Source organism: Podarcis bocagei, assembly GCF_964188305.1.
Source record: "Podarcis bocagei genome assembly, chromosome: 1".
Taxonomy (NCBI): Eukaryota; Metazoa; Chordata; class Lepidosauria; order Squamata; family Lacertidae; genus Podarcis; species Podarcis bocagei.
In genome coordinates this window covers 76754612-76765251 of record NC_138125.1, presented here as the reverse complement: position 1 = coordinate 76765251, position 10640 = coordinate 76754612, and the positions used below count along the sequence as shown (strand labels likewise).

General features: G+C 47.2%; 1 protein-coding gene across 1 annotated transcript; it reads right to left on the bottom strand.

Moving 5' to 3' along the window:
- Positions 1 to 4753: 4753 nt before the first annotated feature.
- ASCL2 (achaete-scute family bHLH transcription factor 2) lies at positions 4754 to 10196 on the bottom strand. Its single transcript, XM_081201992.1, has 2 exons — positions 7307 to 10196; positions 4754 to 5676 (listed from the first exon to the last, which is right to left on the bottom strand). Exon 1 carries the CDS (start codon positions 8081 to 8083, stop codon positions 7352 to 7354), a length of 732 nt encoding a protein of 243 aa, XP_081058118.1. The 5' UTR covers positions 8084 to 10196; the 3' UTR covers positions 4754 to 5676; positions 7307 to 7351.
- Positions 10197 to 10640: the final 444 nt, after the last annotated feature.

The following is a 10640-nucleotide window of genomic DNA, read 5'->3' as shown; positions in this document are numbered from 1 at the left end:
TTGACCTCAGATACTGTACCCGCATCCTGTAACAACACAGTGAGATATGTAGCCGTCTTTTAAAAGTTTATTTGAAAGTATCAAAGGGATATTCATCACAGTACTTGCTTCAACTTTTCCCCCTGAAGGATGGGGTGGCTCAAGAAACTGGCACCATATAAAACATTGCCCAACCTATAATCCTCTTTCTGTTGGCTAAAGGCAGAAGGGAGGCAACAGAGGCATTTTCTCAGCCGATCTCTCTCCTGGCAGTTATAATGAAGAAAGTAACAACAGTGTTTATGAGTTTTGGCTGTTTGCTCTCAGCGAAGGCTGTGATTGCGAGACAACTTCCGGCAATAAGGCATTAGTAACTTTAAAGGCACCCTCTTGGAGGTTCCTTCCTTACTGCCCATGCTTCTGCGTATGACTTGTTGCCTGTTCCCTTCCTTGTGTTGCGTAGAGCTGCAGCAAGGCTGTTAACAGTGGGAGGGAACAGTGGTAGCAAACTGGGGGCTGGCAGGTTCTCAGTTCCACAGCGCAACTAAAATTACCAACAAAAGCAATGTGTTGGTCCTTGCCCATACATCTTTTTCTAACTAAACAACTGTTTTGAGATAGATTGTGGCTGTGAACACACAATGCACTCAAAACACATTTTTCCTCCAAAGAATCCTAATTCACCCCTCACAGAACCACAATTCCCAGCATTCTTAAACTACAATTCCCAGGATTGTATGGGGGGAGCGCTTTAAATGTCTACTGTGTTCCAACCCCTCCAAAAAAATAATAATCACAGATGCTGATGATAAAATCGGAGTTTCCACAGAAATCAGGACATTTTGATTACACAAGTGGAACCAAAAAGGAGAAGAAGCATGGAGTGAAGAAGGACAAGGGAGGGCAAGGAAATGGGTCACCTCCAAATTCCGTATTTTGTGGGAGGGATTCAGTTGCATCCTGAAATTTAAGTTTGTGCAATTTAAGTTGATTAAAGCACTCTGGTACAACCATTCCACCTTTAAAAAAAGACTTTTTGCAGTTAGGAAAGTGATGAGGAAATAAAAAGTGTGAGAAAAATGACTGATTAACTCGTAGGAACAAGCAAATCCAGATGAAATCTGGATGGTTGCTCATTGTCATATAATCTCCTTGCAGACAAATAAGAATGAATGATTAATTCAGACTCGGCATTGCTTGATCTCCTCAAGAGCTTTGTGCAACGAAATCAGGATGAATGCTCATTAAATAGGTCATCTGAAAGAGTCTCAAACGTTGAAAACGTTGAAAACCCCAAACCTTGACCATTGCAACCCTGTTCCAGGGCCCGATAAGCAAAATAGTTTCAAATTTTTGATCTGCAAATCATGAGGGCTAGGAATTTGTCTTTAACATTCCCAGTTTAAAATTGGGACTTTAAAAGTCCCAACAGCCACACGTAGATGATGGAGCAAGCCCCATGGCTTCTTTCCTATTGGAGCCAGCTTGCAGCACTGGGTCATCTGCAAATGACTACTCCAGTTCTGGCATTGGGAATGAGACATGGCAGTAGGAGTTGGGATGGCGGTGCTCACCTGGCCTCTGGCCGGTTGCGTTGCTGCTGCTTATCAGGAGGGGGAGGAGGAAAGGCAAGGCAGCAGGGAGGTTGGTACACTGCAAACGCATCAGCAGATTGGCTCTGCCAGTGTGTTTGCCCTGCACCCACCTCACTGCTGCCCCTCCCCTCCACCTGCCAGGGAGCAGCAGAATGACTGACCAGAGGTCAGGTGAGAGCCACAGACCCACCATGTCTGCTACTAGGGCTGGTTAGTAGCAAAACAGAGGAGATCCATAGTTTCCATTTCACAATCTGCAGGCAAGGATACCGGATGAGGGATTTGAAGAAATTGTTTTCCAGGGGAAAGGACTGATGAGCCTTGTCCAAGGGTCAAGACATAATGGCCTGGTTCTCTAACAAACCTTGGCTACAGCTGGTGGTTGGTGAGGAGAGAACTAAAGCACAGATCCTGGTTCAGAGGTCACACTAAGCCAACTTTGTGGTTCATTCACCATGGCATAGGAGTAGAAAGAACCAGGGAGAACCCATGCAGCTGTGAGCTTCTCTTAAGAAGCATATGTGTTCACACTGTCCCAGTCAGTAAGCCATAGTTTGACTTACCATGCTGTTGCCAACCAGGCCAGAGACTGTGAAACAAGGAAACAAAAAATGTGTATATGTGTATTTACAGTGGTACCTCACGTTAAGTACTTAATTCATTCCAGAGGTCCATTCTTAACCTGAAACTGTTCTTAACCTGAAGCACCACTTTAGCTAATGGGGCCTCCCGCTGCCGCCGCGCCGCTGGAGCACGATTTCTGTTCTCATCCTGAAGCAAAGTTCTTAACCTGAAGCACTATTTCTGGGTTAGCGGAGTCTGTAACCTGAAGCGTATGTAACCTGAAGCGTATGTAACCCGAGGTACCACTGTATTTTAGTTAATATCCTCATCCTTGTTAAAAGTATTAGATTATTAGTTTAATCTCTATTTTCCCCAAGATGGTCCCCAGTTGGGACCACTGTTCTTTCCACCGTCCTAGATCCACCGAGTTCAACTTTGCAACTAACTGGTTAGCTCCAGCAAACCAACAAACCTGCAGACTTCCAAGACGGGACTGACCTGAAGCCTACAGGCCATTTCCAGGACCCCTTTGAAGTCTTCACTTTGCAGATTGCAGCCTGGATTATCAAAATACTGTTGACTTAGAGAGAAAAGGGGAAGCCTGGACTGCAGCTAGCCTCTTATTGAGCTTCTGGCAAGTACTCACTTCCTCCTCTTACTTTAACTGGAACAGTATAGCTAAGGAAGAAGAAAGGAAAAAGCAGAATTTACCAATGGCCAGCCTGAGAATGGTGTTATAGTTTAATGTTGTGAAGTCTGTATTGGTATCGGCTTGGCTTGTGTTTTTGAGTTTCTGCAGAACCATTAAACACAAGAACATTTAGAGAATTGTTTTTTATTGCCAGTGTGTGCCTCACACTTGCGCTCTCCTCTTTCCTCTCAGGATTTTTTGGTTACGGCAATTGTACACACCGAAACATGCCCTCTGATGAAGCCAGAGGCAAGACAAGTCTTACACAAGGTATCCTGACAAAGCTTTGATGCTTATTCACTTGAAAGGCTCCTAAATAACCTCTGGGTGTAAATGAAATTGTCTACTCATCAGCCCTATATGCTTATTTCCAGTTAACTAAGAGCCAGGTTCTGACACCAATTTAAATGGAACTGAACAGGAGTAAAAGCACAACATAGGAAAATAAAGACCTTGTCCCAGGCTCCACTTCACTAACAACTATTATCTTGGTTTTATTTTATATTTCTCTGCCTTATAATCAAGTGCAATGAAATATGTCCAATCATGATCTTGATTCTGAAGGCTGAAAGTTTGCAAAAGAAATTAGACCCAAAGCTACTCTTCAATGGGCCAGTATTCCTATAAAATAGTTCTTGGACTTGCAATTTCTGGCTCAATAGCATAATTAGTAATTAAGGTGACATACAGTGGCTGTTTTTCTTGTGTAGTCTCACAAAAATGTTTCCCTTTTCCATTGAATAAAGGAAATATAGAGTACTGGTAAATGCCATCCATAATAATTGAGGTCTTTGTTGTAAATTTTTCATCAGAAGTGGTATGAGGTGTATACATCTAAGCACTTGAACACAAAAATGCTGTCCCGCTCAACAAAGCTTAAATATATGCTATAATGCTTTGCCATGCAAATATTAAAAGCACTAGTTAATAAAGTAATTGTGCTATGTATCTGGTCTTTATCTCTGATGGGGACCCAAGTGAGAGACTGATGCCAGAAACTGAAAGCAGGAGCAGCAGGTACGTTCTACACCCATTTTCTCAGTGTAAAAGGTGCGCAGTTTTCTATCACACAAGTATTTTACCTTTACAAATACTGCAAACTTCTTTTTTTTTTTTACTCCAAGAAAAGTTGGGTAAAAATGAACACTGAATTACTTACTTTGGTAAATTTGGTGTCTCTGAATAGGAGACGTTAGGAGCCTAAAATCCCTTCTAATGCTGTGTAGGTGCAACAGGGAGAACTTACAAACCACTTACGAGCATTAAGGCTACATATAGCAATGTTAAGTAATCCATGACCAGATTTGAGCATCATACTAAACTAAGAGTGGAGAACCTGAGCCCCTCTATATGCTAATGAACTAAAACTCCCATCCTCTCTGACCATTGGCCATGCTCACTAGGGCCGGTGGGAGTTGGAATCCAACAATATCTGGTGGGCCACAGATTCTCCACCCTCGGTTTAGCATGACATGATTGAGCATAGCCTCCCCCAGGTCTCCAGGTTCAGAATCTTCCACTTCCACATTTAGTTAATCACGGCTTCCTGGGTTGCCTGAACCAGAAACTCTGGCTAACACTAACTATGGGTGATTTCAAGAAGCCAGCACCTAAAACCACAATTTTAAGTTTCCCTCTGGCAATTAACTGTAGTTAAGTGTTGATGAGTTTTGACACACTGGACAACACAACAAACTGTGGTTAAGGGAAAGCTTTCCACACCCTGGTTGCATAGGAAAGGAGGGAAGTATACAAGCAGAGGCTAGGCTCATTAAGTGACACTGAACCATGGTTCAGTGTGACATCTGAACCCAGATTATGAATATGAATCTAAACAAAGGTAAAAACAGTATTAATCTGCTTCTGTAGCTTTCCCTTTCCCACATCCAGGAGAACATAATAAGACAGCTATGATAACAAAGGGTATTTATAAATAGATTTTATTTATAAAGTTGATTTACATAAAATAGGATACTCTTTAAAAACTGCATATATACATCTCAACATATCCTAACAAGTGCATACAAAAATACCTTCAATACATTAAAAATAAAACTTCAGGGTTGTTGTTTTTCTCCAGAGAATTGAACCTTCACACCAGACCCAAAAACAAAATACAAACAAAGTCTTGGGACATCATATTCAACACAAACAGTTTTACACTCCTTTAGTATAAAATGTTAGGAAACTTTATCTAAGTTGTGTAAGGTCTCAAAACGTCCTAGCTGGCAGTGTTAAGAAGTCAAGGGTGCAACAGACTTCTACAAATATTTCCTCTCCAATTGCAATTTCTAGAGATTTTTTGTACAAAAATAAGTCTTCATATCAACAGTGTTCACACAGGCAGTTCAAGTTACACGTATAAAGTTAATTTCTGACATGGCAATAGTCCCCTTCCCATTCAGAAAAAAGGAAGCATCAAGTTTTAATTATTTCACCCCTTCCCATATAAAAAGTATACACGTATTAAGTGTGGAAGCCCAGTAATCTCCATCTGCCACTGGAATCAGAAATAAGCTTTTTCATTGGTAATTCAAGAACTCAAGAGGGGGCACCATATACTACTGTACAACAGTAGGTATAATCTTTGGCCCCTATTACCTATTTACATAATTGCACTTTTTTAAAAAGAAAGAAAGAAAGATCACAAGCCACTAGTCTTTTGTTTCATGAAAGAACAATGTCAGATGTCACAAGGATCTGAGCGTTCGATATCCTTTGCAATGAGGCTCACGGGAAGTAGGAAGCATGTTAAATTAAGGGTCCTTGTTGCTCTTCTGCTGCATCTTAACGGGTGCCTGGGACAATGAGGTACTGAAGTTCTACACAGCGTTCCTTTCAGTCTTGCTACAAAAGAAAACAGAAAGGCCATTAGGAGCACATAACTGACAGATCCAGCGGGGCTGAGGGGAGCCATCCAAGGCTTTCTCCCCTGGTCACATAGCTAGACTAATCTGTGCAGTGTAGACCTCTTCTACAAGTTCCCTTAAAGCAATTCAGGGCGCAGTAAGTCCCATTGAGCTTAGTGTGGCTTACTTTTGAATACACGTATATAGGATTGCACAGTTGCTGTCTCTTCTCCAAGCAAAATGTGGTACACATATATAGCATTTCTCAACACACTCACCTCTATTTTGTCAGGAAAACGGGTGTCTTCTAAATCTAGCCTTTTCCTGCTTTCCTTAAGAAAATATAACTGGGCTTGTAAACGGCAGGATTCTGACCAACAATTTCTTGCATGTCAGCACCAGTATGTTAACGTACCTGTACGCAAATTTCACTGAAATTGATAGGACCTACAAAACTATTTAGAACTGGAGGGATTCGACTGCAATCCTATATCCACACCCAAGAGATTGGAGTAAGCCACACTGAACTCTGTGGGCCTTACTTCGGAGTTGTACAGTGCTGCACTCTTAAGTTATCCTGCAAGGCAAACTCACCCCAAAACATTTTTAACCTATATCTTTCTTCTTTCCAAATGAGAAACACAGGTAAGCGGCAGATACAATGCCCTTGCCAACTCAAACAAAACTCAGGATGAGAAACCACTCAACTGCAAGCGGTATCCATCCTGAAATCTGAATGTTTATAAGTTATGTAAAACTATTGGCACAAACCTTTGAAGTGAAGTTGATTTGGGTGGCCCTCCCCATGAAGAGAACCATCTTCAATAGTGCATTAAGACCACCGAGAACACCAACACTAAGCCCATTTTCATGGTAGCCCCATTCATTTCAGTGGAACTTTAGCACCACTGAATTGCTTCTGCATTACCAGCTTCAGTCAATTTATTTCAGCCTTCACTGGAAAGTTTTGCATGCAAGCAATATTAAAACATCTGAGTCATTCACATGAATGTCTTGACTTGCAGCGGCCGGTTTCAGTTATTTGGTGCTAACTTCCAGCTACACCGGTCAGTGATGGGCCAGTTGTGTGCACGCTGCCCCTGCCACCCTGGCCAGATCAGCTTCAGATCACCTGTCTGATCATGTGCCAAAATCCCAATCCAGGTTGACAGGAGCGTGCTGCTGCAGCATGGGCATAACTGTCTAACCCTGGCTGACACAGCAATGGAGCAGGGGATTGTTTAAAAACACAGGTTATGTGTGCCATGTGAAGAGAGTTTTACCCTGAAATGACTCAATGAAAAGACTACCACTAAGAATCATAGAACTGTAGAGTTGGAAGGGACCCTGGGGATCATCTAGTCCAACCCCCAGCAAACCGGGAATATGGGGATCAAACCTGCAACCTTGGCATTAAGAACTTCCTGACAGTTAGGAGCTGTTCAAACTGAGAAGGTGGTGAGCTCCTTCCTTGGAGGTTTTAAAGCAGAAGTCGGATAGCCTTGGGGATACCTTCCAACCCTACAAGTCTACGAAGAAACAGTGGCGCGCTTACGACCTCCTCCCATGCAGCTATACTGCGAAGCATGTCCCGCTGTGTCCCACGGGGCCCCCTCTCTGCCACTTACCGGAGAGCGAGCTCCCTCGACGGAGTCGGCGGTGGCGGCTGGGGGTCAGTAGCTGCCGAACCAGCTGGTGAAGTCGAGCAGCTCCTGCTCCTCGGGGCTGAGCGCCCCCTCGTAGCCGCTTTCGTCTGAGGAGTACGCCGAGCGCGGCGAGCCGGGAACCGAGCTGCCGTCGCGGCCGTCGAAGGAGGGCGAGGCGGAGGAATACGAGCTGCCGCTGCAGCCTCCTCCGCCCGCGCAGGCGGCGGCGGCGATGCGACCGGGCTGCAGGAGCCTGTCCTGGAAGGCGGCGCTGACGGCGTCGTGCTCGTCGAGGAGCTGCTGCAGAGCCCGGATGTACTCGACGGCCGAGCGCAGCGTCTCCACCTTGCTCATCTTCTTGGCGGCGGCGCCGTTGGGCACGTGCTGGCGCAGCGTCTGGAAGCCCAGGTTGACCAGCTTGACGCGGTTCCTCTCGCGTTCGTTGCGCCGCGCCACCGCCGCGGCCCCGCCGACGCCCGCCTGGCCGGCCAGGCCCGGGAACGCCAAGCGCCGCTTGCAGCGCAGCAGCTCCGGCGAACTGGAGCGCCGCTTGGCGCTCTTGCAGCGCGACGAGGACTGCGCGGCCGGGCCGGGGCCGCCTTTAGCAGCGCCCCACTGCGGAGGCTGCCCCGACGGAGAGGGTCCCGCCTGCAGCCGGAGAGCCAACGAGGAGCCCGGGTGGGCGCCGCTGCAGCCGCCCAAAGGGAAACTCTCGCCAGGCGCCTGGTGCGTGGCCGTCGCGATCGCCCCGCCGTTCATCTTGGGGCATCGATGTTCCCGGCTCTCGGCCTCGGCGCCTTCGCTAAGATCCGGAGTTTGGCGCGCAAAATCGAAGCGGCGGCGGCAGGCTGGAGTTGGCGTTCCCTTGGGATGCAAAGGTGAAGGCCGGCTGCGCTGGGAAGGCGCTGGACCCGGGCGCGCTTCGTCCCCGCTTGCTTTCCTTCCTTTCTCGCTTCGTGCCTCCCTCCCTCCCTCTTGCTCCTCGCGCGCTGCCCAGGCACCTCTGCAGCCAGCGCCTCGTCGCTCTGCCCCTTATCAACACGCGCTGCTGCCGCCGCTCGCGGGCCCCCGGCAGCAGCAGCACGCGACGCGGCGCGCGCCGCACACCCCGCGCGCAACCCCCCGCCGCCCACTTGGCTCCGGAGCCTCCTCCCACCCAATGGGAAGCTCGCTTGGCAACTTCGCGCGCCCGGCGCGTGGCTCCCGGCCCAGGTTCCATAAACAAGCCCTCCTCCTCCTACTCGCCAGGCGCACGCGCTGCGCCTCATTTGCATCCCAAAGCGGCCCGGCCGGGGGCTGCGCGAGCGCTTCGCCCAGCACCTGAGCGAGCAGCGCCTGGTCGGCAAGCTCTGTCCCCACACACGACTTAAGGAACTTGGGAGTTCAGCTGCTAACATAAGTAGCGTCTGTATTGGGAGTCTACATATTGAGCCAGACCCAAGGTGCATGCTCTGCACTGTGTCCACCTGGACAGACAGCTAGGTCCTAGGATTTCAGGGCCTGCTGTGCAGGTGCTACAATGCACTTGGGGCGAAGTGTGCCCCAGTCTTCAGGGTTTCAGTTGCATAGCTGCGTAAAAGCATAAGATGCTGCCTTAAGCTGAATTAGACCTTTGATCCATGTTGGCTCAGTATTGTTTGCACTGACTGGCAGCAGCTCTGCAGGGTTTCAGACAGGTTGCTCTCCTGGCCCTACCTGGAGATGCTACCTGGAGATTGAGCTGGAGACCCTCTGCATGCAAAGTGGATTCTCTGCTACTGACCCCTTCTCCATAGACTGGGCACATACAACTTCAAATGTTTGAGGTTGTTTTCATTACTTTGGGCACCCCAGAAGCCCAGATGGGGTGGGGAAATTTCATAGGTACAGCTGTTTGTCTCGAAAGGGCGTGATCCCATATTTCCATTCCATATGCTGATTACCATTTTGTCTTTTCGGGGGTGGGGAGATGCAGAGCGCCAAAGCATTTACATAACATTGATGTCACCCACACAGCCCTAAGTGTCTTTTCCTCTCTTGTTCAGGTTCAAATGAATGGAAGAATTAACCTGTCCTTTCAGGATCACTTTGTTTAATGTAAATGGAAAAACTTTATCTGGCTGTATGTTCTCTGGCTAAAAGTGATACACAACGATAATAAAAACATTGCCTTCCTGGTCCCCTTTGCAAACTCAGTTCTGTACAGTTGTTTATACAACAACAAGCCCTCTATGCAACACTTATTTAATTGCCACATACAAGTCTTTCATCAGCTGTAGTTTTGAAAGAGGGATTTTTTAAAAGACGATTTGTTGCCAAAATATACTGCATCGCTCTTTTAATCTGGATTGGAACAATCTGGTTCTTTCCCCCTTCTGGCACGAGATAGCAGCGTTAGCAAATCTTGCATTGGATTCAGCACTTGTACTGTGTGGATTGAGAACAATCTAGTGCTTACCCAGAAGTTGGAACCTGTCAGTGTGAAGACCATGAAACATAAGAGGGCGGCAGATTGCAACACTGGGAATGTTTCTCATTCTGGCCATGGTGGTCTTCAAATGCAGCAGCAGTAAGAAGGTTATTCACCCCCGGTCTCTTACCTGGAGAATTTAACAGAAGACTTTCTTCTGAGCATCATCTCTGCCCCAGAACTGGTTTAGCATGGGTTGACGATATCCAGCCTCTTTCTCACAGATGGTTGAAAAGTTTCTTCATGAAAATTTTGTTTGGCTGTGTTTAAACACTAAACAAGGTGTAGAACAGGGGTAGGCAACCTGAGGCGCATGGGCCGGAAGCAGCCCACAGAGGCCGTTTAACCAGCCCATGAGTTGCCTCCGAACCGAGTTGTCCGCTGTGCGAGTCCCCACGCATTGCGCTAAACGGGCATGGCATGGCATGAGGACTATCTTCCGTGGCTCTGGAAATCAGTTCTGTGCATGTGCAGATGCCGGAAATCGCGTCTGCCCATGTCCGTGGTGCTGGAAATCGCTTCTGTGCATGCCCAGATGCCAGAAATCGCTTCTGCGCAGGTGCAATTTTCGGCATCTGGGCATGTGCAGAAGCAATTTCCGGCGCCAAGGACATGCACAGACGCAATTTCTGGCATCACGCTGCGCCTGTCTGGCCCGCAGAGGATCTCCACAGGAGTGATCCGGCCCATGCACGGTAAGCTTTGCCGACCCCTGGTGTAGAAAATTCACTTTACAACAATTAAAGAGTGGGAAATCAACTTCAGCTTGATTGTTTCACCAAAAGCTCTCCAGGAGGCATCATGTTGAAGAATAAAGTAGCCTATTGGATTTCTGCAGGGAACTAAACTGAAGGCTGTAGACAGAAA